This window comes from Taeniopygia guttata, chromosome 1 (assembly GCF_048771995.1).
Source record: "Taeniopygia guttata chromosome 1, bTaeGut7.mat, whole genome shotgun sequence".
In the NCBI taxonomy this organism is placed as follows: domain Eukaryota; kingdom Metazoa; phylum Chordata; class Aves; order Passeriformes; family Estrildidae; genus Taeniopygia; species Taeniopygia guttata.
The window spans coordinates 59,599,889-59,615,249 of NC_133024.1; the positions used below are offsets into that span (position 1 = coordinate 59,599,889).

Sequence of the window (15,361 nt, forward strand, 5' to 3'; positions counted from 1 at the left end):
ATTTTGACATTTGTGGATGAAAGGCAGTTCTGGCTTTGTGCTATGAGATGTGGAAATGTTCTTTTGAGCCAAATAACTTTTCATCTGCAGGAGGGAAAAGGACTTGAAAAGAATCATTAGTTTCCAGTCATTTGGAGGAATTGGCAACAAGTAGAAAAGAGTAACAGCTGATAATTTTTCTCAGTTTCCTACCTTCACAGTACATGTTATTGGCATCATTGGCTTTGTCAATATTACACCCACACTGCTGTTCCAGATCAGTTGATGTACATATAAACTGTAGCGTCCTTTTCCTTAAAGATACTCTTTGAGTATGTTGAATGTGAGGAACATTAAGTCATACTGAAAATGAATCACTGTGTTAGTCATTTAAACTTTTACACTTTTTATTAAGATTTTATTTACATAAAACAAGTGACAATATACTGGATGATATTTAAGCATTATTATGAAAGTCAGTCTATTGCCACAGAACCAGAAATAATAATTTTGCTCTCATGGGTCTGTTTTGTAGTAGTTACTGTTCAAAGTCTGCTCGGTACATGGATGATCATACCAGTATAACTACTGCAGCTGAGGGAATGCCATTTAACCAAAACAGTCAAACTGATGTTTCCTACTGTGCAGATGCAGTTTTACATCAGTATATTGTTTTATGATGCTGCTGGTGTTCTACTTTAGTTCTGGAATAAGCTTTGGTGGGGTTCAGCTTCTCTTTTTAGTGGGATGCTGTTCCATTTCCCTGACACCAGCATAATTATGGCAGTATGACTACAACCTAGAGATAATAGCTTTGTAGCTTTATTCCAGCTGCAAACTACAGGTCATCATATCATTATGGAAATTTAAATCTTGTGTGAGATTGAGGAGGTATAACCAGGCCTGTTAAAAGTGATCATGCTCTTATGTCCTAATTATTATATTTTTATTGCTTACATAGCTGTCCATGGTCATGGAAATCCATCCACAGTGTGTTTTGTTTTCATGTCTACCTTAAAGGTATTCTGATGGGAAAAATATTGTAAGATGTAGTTGAGTCATCTTGACCTTGCCTTGACTCTAAAGGCTGAGGTATGACTACTTTCTACAAAATCTTTCTTTTCATTAAGTCTTTCATTAAGGTTCAGGTGGCTGAAAGGGTACTAACTGGGAGAAAAAGTCCATGAACTTCTCTAACCTCTTGGTTGAATTTTTCTGCTGTTTTCAAGCAGCAACTGCTTTCTTAGAACCTGCTGCATTGCATGTAATCATATGGGTACTGTGTTGGGGACAGGACTTTCACAAGAAAGAAATAAAAATGTACAAACTGTCATAGATGTTAATATAGTCACCATCTGGGTAGTTCCTGAGGGAAGAATGAGTATCTACTAAGTAAGACAGAAAGGGTTAATATTTCTTGAAGGAAAGAATATAAAATGGGGCTTAAGTGTGGCTGCTCCATGTACCTATAAATGAACATACAGCAGGAAGGAGGAGAGAAATAAATTACATGTGGACAGGGAATAGCAATAGCTTGTTTGAATTGAAGAACTGGGAGAGGGATTAAGTTATTTTTGCAAGAAATTATATTACACCTATATTTTTGTTTGAAGAAATTGCAATTCCATTACAATATAGACTAAGATTGTAACTTAGCTTTTCTTCTCTGGGGAAAAGACCTCCATTATACCTCTAAATATTAAATGTGTTTGTAAAGTTGCAAGGTTAATATTCATGAAGCTGGAACTTTTCTGTGACTTAATTATGTTTCATAATACAGCAGAAAGTTCTTCAGGGGTTCTGGTTACCCCTTCAGAGGCTTCTTTTAGTGGTTTCTTTGTGGTCCTCTCTTCCCAGTATCCTGTACTGTAGAGGTTGGTACCCATGTTCCAGGAGACAATAAAACCTTTAGGACTACTTTAAAGCATCTTTAGATGAAACTTCAGATTTATTCTCACTTCTTTATCACTTTTGTATTCACTGTCTACCAAAGCAGTTACATCAGCTTCGGTATAAATGATACTTTCAAGAAGGCAATTTTGGCAGCTTTTCAGCAAGCTTAGCAACATCCTGGGAAGGTAAACAAAGAGAAATTGATTTCCGTATAAAGTCTTCTGGGGATAAACTCACAACTTCCGTGCTAAACAGCTTGTTCTAAAATGGTTCTTTCTTGAAATCAAATAGTATTTGAATGTTTTTTAATTTAAAAAAAAAACACTGAACTTTAAAGACATGTAATTAGTTTACAGTGTAGGTGCATTCTATTACATGACTATTAAAAAGTGCCTACTACATAGAAGATCCTGTTTGCAAAGAAAACAGGAAGGAAAAAAAGTGAAAGGCTGTATTGTAACTTGCTATGAGCAGTGTATTCACAAGGCCAAAAAGAAGAAATCAACAACAGAAGACACCAGGCTTTTTTTTTTTTTTTTTAAGCACTCCTCAATGTGCTCTTCTATTAGACAACAGTGGAAACTGTTGCTGAAGTTAGAGGAAAATGCTAGAGTATTGCTAATTAGAGAGTAAGTGGGGCACCAGCAGCTAATAAGCTAATAACTATTCAATAGAGGGAGGGTTTGATACTCAGTTTTTTATGTGAGTTGATCTTATACATTAATGAATTAAGAATATTCACATGGAATTTTTAAAATAAGTGGCTGTTGGACTTCCAGAAGAAGCAAATGTTTTGACATGCTATTGTTTAAAGGAAGGTCAGTGTCATAGGTTTATGTTCCTCTTTTCGTGTCTGTGGTACAGCAGTTTTGCTGTGGATCCTGGCAACCAAGATGATGTACTGTCCAGCTGGTTTGCTCAGTGTTACAGTTTGCTATGTTGCAAAGCTATTACTGTTTTGAAGATTTAGTCTTCTTTAAATGCAGTGGCTAAAGAGTTAAATAATTACACTAAACTGTGTTACTGGATAAAAATCAATTGCATGATGGGTTTGTGTGGTGAGATTGTAGCTTTTATAATACTGCACAGAGTTAGAAAAGCAGGCAAGTATTTAGTTGTGCACACCCATTTTATTTTAAAGCAGAAAAGACTTCAAGCTACAGGTTGGGAACAATTGCTTTGGATCCAGTTTAATGATGTATATCCATTTCAGAATGTGAAGAAGGAAGTTGGCTGGCTGGGGACCTGGGAGCCATGGCAAAAATGGCAATAATCTTTAGCCACTTTGGGACAGCTACCAAGAGACAGGCTATTTTCACTCTCAGAGTAGGAGGGAGTTGGCTGGCAAGGATACATAGGAAAAAATTAATTGTGCCGTAAAACCAATCTTTCTTCTTAAAAATAAGATCTTTAGTATCTAGTAGATCTGTGCATTTTCATTTCTAGGCTTTTCATCTGAAGGTCTTCCTTTTTAGAGTAAGCTTTGAGCCATCAGAAGCAGAACAACTCCCATACAGAATTATCTCATTTACAGCCAGGCATGTGTCCTTTATTGGTCACATGCATCTTTTCTTCTGTATGTTGTGCCGCTGTGGGTTCACCCACACAGTTTCACCCACAGTGCCTGAAAGCACTTGATGATTACATGACTTGCACTACCTTCTGGATCACTTCTGTTGGTTCCAAGGAGCTGGCTGGTTTTCTGTTTGAGGGTGGTTTTGGGGGTGGGTGGGGTGATGTGCTGGCAGGTGTCACAGTTGGTGCTCTCTGGTGACTGGGGTTTGTTTGGGGTGTGCTGGTCTGTGCTTCTGATGATGAATCAGAGGAAGTATTTTTGGAGGCGATAAAAGTTTCTGTGAAAATATATAGTCATCTGGTGCAGATCATAATGGTTAAGTAATTTTTAATATACAGTTTGAAGTCGGATGATGTGTGGCAACAAGGGGCCTCTGCCTGCTTAGAAGGTTTGGTTTTTCAGGGACTAGTGCAACTTCATGTGTGCTACTCTGGTTTCTCCTGAAGAGAAACAATCCAGATCCTCAAAGTGTGTCTTTGAAGATTGGTTGTATATTGATGGAGTTGATGCCTTGAGTGCTGTTTCTGGAAAAAATGAGGCAGTGTCCAAGGGCCTGTGGGAATATTCGTTGGGCAGATGCTTGTTGTGATTGTGGATGTAGCCATGTTAGTCTGTGGATTTTCCCAAGCATGGCAGTTTGGAGGTTGTTTGACATTTGTCATTGTACCTTAGAAGCTGGTACCAATAGAGGTGGAGTGAGAATACCGTCTCAGTTTGGATTCTTATATTATTATTAGTTTTTTTCCCGGGTTTGGGCACCTGCAGGCTCTGTTTCCACTTTTTCTTTTTTTTTCTGGTTAAAGCAGATACATCTGAGAAGCTTATTGTGCTGAGGACAAAATGCTTAGTCTGTGTTAATAAAAGAATATTTGAATGTTCAAAAGAAAACTTTCCAGATGAAAAGCACTGAGTCATTGAATAGTGTTTCATTAAATAGAAGAGGTTTTTTGTAGCTTAATGTTCAGCACTGGGAATTATACAGCATTACATGTGAATGACTTTAAAACATGTTTTGTAACAGATTGAATATGAGAAGAAGAAGAAAGAAGATGGAAAAAGAGCTCGAGCTGATAAACAACAAGTGTTGGACATGCTTTTTTCAGCCTTTGAGAAACATCAGTATTACAACATTAAAGACCTTGTGGACATAACCAAACAGCCAGTGGTACGTACTGCAAGTCTTGTAAATACAACCATTTTCAGTAGTCACTATTGTGTGTGTTGTACATATTTAGAAAATAGTTTTATATATACTATATTCCTTAGAAACTCTTATTGAAATATGTTTTATGACAAACTGAAATCACCAAGTTTTAAGTTCAGCATTATAGGGCAGTGTAGGATACCAAACATTGTAGTGAGTGTGCTTTTTCTTGACAGATGGTTTAAATAACCTAAATGGTCTCTTGTTTATTTATGCTTGATTTAATACTAGGAACCAAATTCTCATGTCTCCCCTGCTAATCCTGTCCTCACTGAAGCCGATTCTCTTGGCAATTGCAAGCTTGCATTTGTCTATGGTCAGTCCTTCCCTCAGCTTCTGAACTTTATTTTGGCACAGCAACAGGGGTTGCTCTTTTTCTATATTTCATGGCATTTGTATTAAATGAAGGGATTTAGAAGCTCATATTAGAAGCTCAGGCATCATGAGCTCAAGCTTAATACCTCCAAACTCACTGGATCTCCTTTAAAAATAGGGTAACTTTTAGGTTAAGAGTTTAGGTGGTTGATATTTAGGATTTATTTGTGGTTTTCTTTTAAGCAGTGTTTTAATACACAGACAAGAAAAACACCAAGACATCTGCATATGTGATGGTTTTGTTGTCTTGCAGTGTCTGTCAGTTTTTTCATGTATGAACCATAACTTTCCAGTTCTTTCCCTTCTTTCCATGTTCAAGCTTTCCTTAAGCAGAGCAGGCAAGAGTTGGAGAATGATAGTGACATGCAAAGGACCTTTGGTGTTTTTGATGTTTTTCACTGCCAACTTCAATATCTGTCCTCAATCCAGGTGTAGATTTCAGAACACTTAAGGGGATTTAATTGAGTCTAAATGGAGCAACAATGTCAGAGGTTGTTAGAGCTAAGGCAGAAGACAGAAGAGTAACAGCTGGATTATGGAAAAAATACTCTGTAAAAAATAGGGGGCAGAAATGAAGATGCGTACTAGTTTTGCTCATTTCACATTTAGAATCGAGTGTATCTCTGTCAAGCCTTTGTATATGTGAACAATCTGTTTGGTTAGAAGCTGCACGAAGATGTTACCCAAGTAAAATCCATGTAGGTTCACTGTATTCTAGTGCCTTGAAAGAAATTTGAAAGTTGAGTAACATATCCATGTCTTCCATTCATTTATCTCATGAGTCAGTTCCATATCTCTGCAGCAGAGAAGGTGTGTGGGCCATGGGAGCTGAGAAGGAGGAAGGAATAGGAGGAAGATATGGAGGAAGTGGCAAGAAAATTTTAAGTGGGTTTTTTTTTGGTAAGAGAAGTGTGGCAGTCACTATCTCAATCACTTTGAATGCAAATTGGTACAGATTTATCTCATCTATCAGGACATCAGCTTGCAGTAGTCACCCACGACTACCACTTAAGCCACTGAAGTTACAAATAAATAAAGTTACTTTTCTTATGTAATGGTAAATGTAAATAGTAAATTACACCCTTGCTACAAAATATGTTACCTGTTACACAAGAAGTTGCTACCTTCTTTATTTGTGTCATTAAGTCACAAAACAAGTCTTTTCTGAATGTAAATTACTGCTCTATAGGGAAACCTGGATTTATTCGTTTTTCCTTCTAATGCAAAATAACAATTTACAGTAGTAGGCAAATCTTTTGCCAATACCCAGATGTAAGTACTGAATGCTCCCTGAAAATATTGCAGTAATTCCAGACTTGGGCTTCATGGCTGAGAACATAATACTCTCTGTGAGGAATCTAATATTTGTGAAGAATGGAAGCAGGATAGAGCCAGTGGCCTAAGAACTGTGTTTAAAAAAAAAAAGAGTAGATTGTTTGCATTTTTTCTTCTGTTTTAGCTTTAAGTAATGGTTATCCTAAATAAAACAGGGTTTATTTTCCCCTCAAAGTTTCAGAAGGATCTTTAGAGCTTGTAAGTTAATTCCTCAGAAATGTTTATCCCATAATTCCAAGAAAACATTTCACTTTATATGGAAAAAATCATGAGGAAAGGTAGAACAGAGCAGAAGATGCTTTAAATATATTAATAGATCACCTACAGATGAGCTTCTGTGCTAGGATTATATGTATGTAAACACACTGGATCCCTTTCTGAGAAAAAAATTGTGACCCCCTGATTAGCAATCAGCAGGCTCTAATATTCACTATTGGCATTACTGGGAGTGGTGTGGGGGTTTCTCTCCATGGTACAGTATCAGAGCACTATACTTCAAGATACATAGGCCAGCCTGGTGCAGTGCAGACCCAGGTGGGGAGTCCTGGTTTCTAGGAGGAGAACTGATCCTGCAGGAAAAATCATAGCATCCCCTGAACTCATCTCTTCAAGCCACTTGCTCTCAGGTACAGCACAACACAGTGGGGTTATCCATGTTTCATAATTGTCTAAAAACTCCAGCAGTTCAGTGTTGTCTGTGCACACACACTGATGTTTTGGTGTTAATGCTGTCAGCTGCCCTCCCTCACACTTCTCCTGCCTGGTTACCCCCTGCAGCAGAGATGGAAAGAAAGTAAGTGGCAAATCCTCAGCTGCTGCAGTTCTTGATTCCAGCTTGAAGTACTGTTATCTGTGTCACAGACCTTACCTTGCTATTCTGTTTGGGTTGGTTTTGTTCCATTTCATTACACTCTTGGAAGTTTTGCCCTGAGAGAAACTGAACTGCCTGGCTAATTAGGTCTGAAAAGTAGTTGAAATTAAAAATAGCCTTTAAATAGCTGGGTGGGTGGGTTTGGGTGGGTGCTGTGGAAAGTTCAGCCAGCGTGGTTTCACCCTGCCTGAGCCCAGCAGCAGCATCACGCCTTGTGACCCAGCTTCCCAGGCAGACTGGATCTGCCAGCTCGAGAACTGCAGATCAGTGTACCTCATAGCACTGAGTGCAATGATAGGAGATTTTTCCCAGTTCTCTGTCCATGTGATCTAGAGCAGAATTTAACCTTGCAGCCAGGTGTTTCTCCCACCCACTCTGCCATGCTTTGAAATGTCTGTCGGTGACACTGCCTCGAGTGCAGGGATTGCAAAGGAGGCAGTGGGTATGCAGGTGTGCACATCTGCACACACCCATGCAGAAATGGCTGTTTCACCTGCTCCCAGCACCTTTTGCACCGTGTGTGGTGCATCGCTGCCGTAGGGAGCGTGTGTCCCGGGTACCTGAGGGAAATAATGACGGCATCTGTGCAGCAGACGAGGTGTGTGAGGGGACGTCGGTGATCTCCTGCTGCCACCTGCTGGGGTTTGCATCCCATGCCCCAGAATGCTGAGGAGCCATCCCTGCACAGTGAACTCCCTGCTCCTGTGCCCAGCTGCTCTGCTCAAAGGAAACACTCTAGAAGACCCTAAGAAGCCAGTCCATACGCACATCCCTGACAGTCACCTTTCTTACGTGTTGGGCTGCTTTGCATACTTTTGATGTTTACCTGGAGAGGGAAAGTAAGGATAAGTTTTACTAAAATACACTTATTTTACTGACTGAGAATATATTTTTTGTTTATGTATTTTCTAGCTTTTCCGTTTAGCAAAGGAGGAAAGAGTGTAAGGAACACTTAGACAATCAGCTTTTCTTATTTTCCCGTGTCTTCAGCATGTATTTGTTGGTTTTAATAGTTTGGCGTATGTTGATATTTGCACTTAGTGGAACCGTAGATGCAGAAAATACAAGCATTCCAACAACTCCAGTTCAATAGAAGCACTCCAGCAGGATTAAATTGCTCAAACTCTTGCAATTATTAATTTAATGTGGGATTCTTAAACTGTGGTCTATAGTTGCCATGACAATCCACTCATCTCAGTCTCAATTAATAATTAAACAAACAAGCAGGCTCTTGTGACTCTTAAGAAAATTACTGGTGTTTATTATAAAGAATGAAGGAGGGCAATATCAGTGAGTTGTGTTTCGTTGAAGATTATTATACTACTGGCATAATAGCTCTACTTGTTTTGATTTTTTTCTTTCTCTTCCAAGCCTTAATATTTTAAGGTATTAGAAAATCCTCAGACATACACTCAGCTCTCCTCTAAAAATGAGGCCATAATAAAATGCTTAAAGCTTTTCAAAATGGCATGAAAACCAACAGCTTGAGGCTTTGACAAAGTCTGAATAAGGCAAGGATTTTCAAGATAATCTCAGCCCAAGCAGGAAGAAAGGTCAAGAGCTTTTAGCTCAGCTGGAGGAATTCCAGCAGGAGGAAGATGTGTGACATAATAGTTCTCAAGAGGTGCTGGTAACTTCATTTCAGCCGCCCCTGGAGTACTTGCCTCCCAGAGAGACTGCCAGTGAGCCATCACCTCTGGGACTCCCCGCTGCATCCCTGGGGCTTCCGCTAATCCTGCTGGTGCCTGAGGGTCAAAGTCTACCCCAGAGTCCCTCCCACACCAGTTAGTGCCCATCAGCCAGCCAGGCTGTCTGCCCCTTAGGAACTGAGTCCATGCGATTGAGCAGGTGTGCAGGAACTGTGGCAATTCCTGCCTGTTTAATTTGAACTTTTGTTTCCTTTCAGATATACTTGAAAGAAATTTTGAGAGAAATAGGCATCTACAATGTGAAGGGGACCCACAAAAACACATGGGAGCTGAAGCCGGAATACAGACATTACCAAGGAGAAGAAAAGAGTGATTAACAAAAATATTTATGATGTAAGAGGGATTGCACTGAGGGAACTGTGATGTTTCCAGACGGGACTGAGCACAGTGCAATTCTGCAAGGATAAAGATAAATTAAAGCAGCTGATACTTCGTAATTTTCTGTAGCTTTTTTCCCCAAGGAATATTTCTTGTATGTTTCTATATATGCTTTGTCTTTTGACAGGAAAAGTTTATAGAATAAACTTGTATTAGATTTATCTTTATTAGAAATATTCTGAGTTCTCCTCTTACTTTTTCTTGGTAGCTTTGTGGCTTTTCCACAAAGTCTCAGTAACTTTGATGAAAAATGTTTCTTAAAGGAAACCGTAACTTATGTGTTTGCATTCCAGTGTGACCAGGTTAATACCCTCAGTTCTGCTGGCGTCTGTCAGGGCTTTGTCTGGAAGCCGGCAAATGTGCACAACCCTTTGTGCAGTGTTTGTGTGGAATGGACATGATGCTCCTGCTGGTATCAGGCTTTAGGAAAAACAGCCACAACCATGGTGCTCATAACAATCCTTATATTCCCTAGGAACAAACCAATGCAGTTAAAAACCCATAAAGTCAGTGGGAAGATGTCAGTCCCCTCCATGTGATCACTGAGAAAAAAATGAAATGTCTGTTAGGTACAGCAAGGAACAGTTTTCTCTTTTGTTAGGTTTCTTATGATGCCTATGTTCTGTTTTAAGCATATCAATAAAAGTGATATTTATCACACAATATTGACTTGAACACATTGTGATTTAGGTGGCATAAGTCTGAACTGTTTTTTCAAAGCATGTTTTATTGCTGCTTTTGCCACTGGGTTCCTCTGTGGTTTGGGAAAGATTGCTAAATGTGTCTGTGCCTCTGTTCCCCCATTTTTGAAATGCACACTGCAAGGGTTATTCCTTCAACATCCTTTTTAGGAGGGAGCAAGAAAGGGACTATTTAATTTCATTCTCAAAGCTTTTATGTTAAAGAAAGAGCAAAGAACACAGAGTGGGCATAACCTCATTATTTTACCTGTAAATTAAGCAGGTGAGGTTTGATAGCTCAGCTTTCACATTCTCTCATGTCCTTCAGGTGTATGCATCATTTCTGTTCACTGTAATGCCACAGGAGGTCTGTGTGAGAAGCAAACATTCCATTATTGGTCCACTTGGAAGCAATGAAAGGCTTTGGGAGTGGTCAAGTGCTTTCAGAGGTTTGTAAAACAACTCTTATACACAAGTCACACAATTTTCCTCAATTCATTTTTTTCTATGGTTGTTTGTATAGGTATCTCTCTACAGCTACACTTGGGGCTGGTGCTCAGCATCCTTGCAGCATTAAGTGCCCAGTTCCCAGAAGAGGGACTGCTGAGAGTTTTGAAGAGCAGCTCGCATGCCAGGGGCATGTGCTTTCATAAGTACTTGCCACTGACTTGTGGTCTCCTCAGGCTCTACAGCAGGACCCAGCTGGCAGATGGCTGCAGGAGCCATCTGAGGATGCTGAGGAACACAGGAAGTCAGCCTTTGTATTTTGCTATGGAACATGATGTGCTCTGGGGCAGTAGCCAGGGCCTGCTCACACTGCTGTCCTCATTGTACTGCTCGAGTCCTCTGTGGGTCTGTGTTCAGGGATGAGTAGGATTGCCTTTCATGAGCTGGGCTCCTCTGTGGGATCCATGTCCTGTTTCAGCAGGTGAAGCTGAAGCACGCAGCAAGTCTAGGTAAGCTTCTCCCTTGTACTGCTCCTCATATAATCCTCTGAAACCATGCAGGGGGATGCCATGCAATCCTGATTAAGTAGTGGTATAATTCCTTACCACAGGTAAAAAATGACTGTGACATTCAGCAGGAAATGGTTACCTTGAGTGGAATCTCCAGCAGGATTAGTTTAGCAGAGAGTTTTGGATCTACTTGTATTTCTGGTTTTATGTGAGCTGCTTCACAGTTTGTCTTCAGTTGAGAGGGACATAATCATTCAGCACAAAATGCCTGAACATGTAAGTAAAGGAGGTAATTTATTGATCTGCAGAGTGCCTTTGGACAGGGTAAATAAGCTCTGCTCAGGAGTAATGGAAAATGTGCAGAGCACTTTGTTTTTTATAGGGTTTATGCTCTTTGCAAAGGGCTGTTTTTTTTATGGGTATCATTAAAAACCTGTAGAGTGCTAGAAGTAAACAGAAAAAAGCAGTGGAGTTTTCAACCAACAAGCAACCAGAAGGGATGAGGAATGCCAAGGTGTACTGGTTTGCTTGCAGTCTTCTGTGAAGAAGCACCAGTTATAAATAATGAGGAGCTGGACAGTGAGGAAACACCAGTTCAAAAATGGAAACGCTATATCAGAGTAAACTAAGAAAAGATAACCAGTGGAGAGTGCAGAAGCCATGTAGCTTGTGAGCTACTTTTTTATGTGCTTCATGCATGAAGTTTTTCCAGCATGTTCAGGTGCAGTTGGAATTTTAGCCTCAAAAGCTGCGACAAAATCCAAGTGGCATAAGAGAAGGGAACAATGAACCCACAGAGATGCTGATTTAGAGCATCAAAGATGCTCTCCTGTGCTGGCAGCAGGATTTGTGCTATGCATTCAAGGGCTCTGCTGGCTCCTGCCTAGTGGGAGCACGTGGTAAAGATGAGGGTGGAGTTTTTAGGTGCCCTTGGCAGATCATTATTCAGCCTACAGCTAAGCCATGGGATCTTACAGTACAAACCATCATAGACAGAAGTAGCAAGATAAACATGCTGCATATTCTACCTTCTGCAGTAACTCAGGGCATTGCAGGACTGGTCTAAATTCATGTCAGGCTGGAAAAATGATTGAGCATTTGGGAGAACCTCGTTTGGATCCATTGCTTAATAATCAGCAAAACTTCTCCAGCTCTGTTGCACTTGCTCTGCACGACACCCTTACACAAGTGCTGTTGGCAGGATTTCCATCTGCCAGAAGAGAAAAGGAGGCTCGGAGATGTTCAGGTCCGATTCCCTGGTCCCCACATTTGGATTAATTTAAACTCTGGACTGGCAGCAGTGATGAACAATTTCCTGCTGGTCTTCCCATGTACTGCTGCCTCTGCTCAACGCTGAACACTGCTCATGCAGATGTTCTTGAATATTAGTGGTCAAAACACTGCTTGACGAGAGGGTCCCACAGGCCCGAGCAGAAGTTTCTGTGTGCTAAACACCATTAAGTGGGAGATTAAAAGCACTTCCACTCACCAGTCTTGCTTGTCCTGAATGACCAGTTTGAGTCATTGGAAACTTCATACAAAGTAAGCTCAGGCAGGGACCTGAGCAGACATGAGGTGACAGCCACCCCTTTAAAGATCCCCTGCTCACTCAACCTCCCTTCTCTTTTCCCCCCACCACAGGGAAATTAAGAGGATAATCAAAGTAAAACTCGTGTGTTGGGAAAGAACAATTTAATAGCTGAAAATTAGTAAAATATAGTAGTAATGGTAAAAATGATTAACATTATAATAAAAAGGGAAAAACAAATTATGGACAAGTGCTCATCAGCCTCTGATGGCAGACTCCCCCTTCTTGTAGCCAGGTCAGCCCACCCCCCCCCCCCCCCCAATTATGTGTAAGTTACCCCCAGTTTATATACTGGGCATAGCACTCTGTGCTGTGGAATATCCCTGGTGAGCCTAGGTCCTTTGTCCTAGCTGTGCTCTCCCACAGTTCTGCATCCCTTCTCACTGGCAGCGCATGAGACAACATAAAAACACATGGGAAAACAGACAAATGTCCTTGACTCAGGGTTAACACGACTTAGCAGAAAAACAACAAATCTGAATCCAAAACACAGCACTGTAACAGCTACTGAGAAGAAATTAACTCAGAAATAAGCATAGCTGAAAATCAGGACACAGGGGTACTGGGACGGCACATGCTGCCAGGGGCGGCTGGCAGGCTGGGGCAGCTGCAGCTGAGTGAAGAGCAGAGCTGACTCCTTGAAACACCTTTTTGTGGGCAGTCTGAGGAAGCACCAGCAGCTGCAGGCAGTTCTGTGGCTGCAGCAACCACACAGCTGCAGGGACAGCAAAATCATCCCTCCCTACTGCCATGGGAGAGGCCGAGGGCATCCAGCTTGGGTACAGACATAGCTGTAGGTAGAGCAGCTAAACCTCAGCCCTTGAACCAGATCACTCCAGTAGCAAGAGTGGGGTTTTATTAGCTGAAGAGGGCAGGAGTACCCAGCTTTACATGGCCATTTTTGAACCACTCTGTTACAAAGAATTTGGGAAGTTGATCTTTAAAAACTCTCTTGACATCTATATGTTCATGGACATTCCCTATTAAAAAAAAATGTCTAACAGCTGGACTGCTTTGTGCCAGCACACCTGCACCTCACTGAGGATAGGAAAAAAGAGGTTTGCTCTCTGAAATGCCAGCAGTGCTTCCTTCCTACTGCTGCTGGTTACAGATGGGGAGGTGAATCCCAGCTGTTAACTCCCAGGATAAAGTGTGGGCTGCAGAGAAACAATTGTTCAGCATTTTATCAGTGTGTCCATCTGCTGCCACACTGGTAATATTGGCATCACACAACCAAAATGGTCCTAAAAAGGTCTTCAAGGGTGTTTGAATCCTTTCTGCCTGAGGTGGCATCCAAAAAAAGTGCCCTCAAGCCACCAGTCCTGGCCACAACCACTTGGCTGTGATCTTTGCACAACAGCTTCCAGCTGCAGCTTCAACCAAAAGGCAGCCAGACACAGGGACTGGCAAACCAGCAAGATTGTACTCTTGGGAATGGATTTGGTACTGTTTAGGGCAAAAACTTCCAGGCTTGGCTAGGGGTTTTTTCCTCCTACAAAGACATTTATCCCTGAGTTAATGAACATGATGTTTGACTGCTGCTCTGGCCCCACAGAGCCCGAGAGCCAAACCAGCATAAGGAAGGTTTCTACCCAGCTGCCTAACCTGCTCCATGAGGGAAAATGCAATTTGGATCCTTCCCAAATCCACTGAAACTATCTTTCCAGGAATGCAAAATACAAGCCTGATAAGCACATTTTAAAACAAGACTGGGCTAACTCTTAAAGCTGTCCTTCAGTTCCAGTTGTATTCTAAGCAGCACCAGGATAATTTGCTATCTTGGGGGATTTTATCAATTTTTATCAATTTAGCTGTTGCCTGAAGACTTTCCTTTCCAAATCACTTCAGCTTTTCAGGCCAAGGAAAGAGCTGCTTGAGATGAAGATGGGCCGGAAGAGGAAGAATTATGCTGCCTTCCTTCCCAATGCGGAGCTGCGTCACGGACTGTGGATAAGTGCATTTACCAGCACGGGCCTCCCCCTTCACGGCATGCGATGGCTCCCACCTCTCCCTCACCCTGACTCCACAGCAGTGCAGTCCTTGCCACTGCCGCAGTCCTTCCCTACCACGCCCTCCCTGGTGCATCTGACAGACGTGATGCTGCAGTGGAGCAAGACTTATCCTCTTCCCTGAGAAACTGAAGGCAGCAACGCATTTTTAGGAAGTGCAGTGAGTGCAGCAAGAACACTTCACTTGCAGCTCACTGAAGAAACAATATCCTGCCTCCAGAGCCTTTGAACTGACACTTCCTTAGAGCAGGCTGAAAGGAGCCTTTCCACCAGAGGCTGTGCCATGCAGAAAAGCACACTTGCTTGGAGCACAGAACTCCCTAGTTAGGAATGTTTGCACACAGAAATTAAATACCCCAGTGAGCCTGGAGTACAGACAGGATGACACACAATTTGCCATTCAACCAAGCAGCAAGGCTGTGCTCATCGTGCTTTGAAGCACCTGCTTTTCAAAGCAGCTCCGCACCTGTACACAGGTGCAACGTGGCAATTTGCTCCAGGCTGGTGCCCAGGGCTCCCAGCCTTGGCAGGACCAGCCAGCAGGGGGAGGAGTCATTTCCACTCCCACAGATCACCGGCCAGAATTTTAAACATTGACTCACAGGAAGGCCTGTGAAGAGCAGCACAGGCATACCACCACTGCCTTGCCCACACTTCACTCAAATGAGGACTGCTTCTTCTCCCTCTCCTTTAATGCTCCTTTTTTTAATGAAGATGCATCAGGAAAGGGAAGATCCTCACCTGGCCCCGTTAAACACATCCTCTGCAAGAAAAGCACAAGCAGCCTCAGTGACTGTCTAGACTTTGA

The 15,361-nt window shown here is 41.7% G+C and overlaps 1 protein-coding gene across 1 annotated transcript in view; it reads left to right on the forward strand.

Annotated features, from left to right (window-relative positions):
- GTF2F2 (general transcription factor IIF subunit 2) overlaps nt 1–9,983 on the forward strand; it is a 78,061-nt gene extending 68,078 nt beyond the window's left edge. The window contains exons 8-9 of the mRNA XM_030272280.4: nt 4,470–4,613; nt 9,140–9,983. Of these exons, the coding sequence (XP_030128140.1) occupies nt 4,470–4,613; nt 9,140–9,259 (264 nt within the window). The 3' untranslated portion in view covers nt 9,260–9,983. The remainder of the gene's footprint in view (nt 1–4,469; nt 4,614–9,139) is intronic.
- The last annotated feature ends 5,378 nt before the right edge of the window (nt 9,984–15,361 follow it).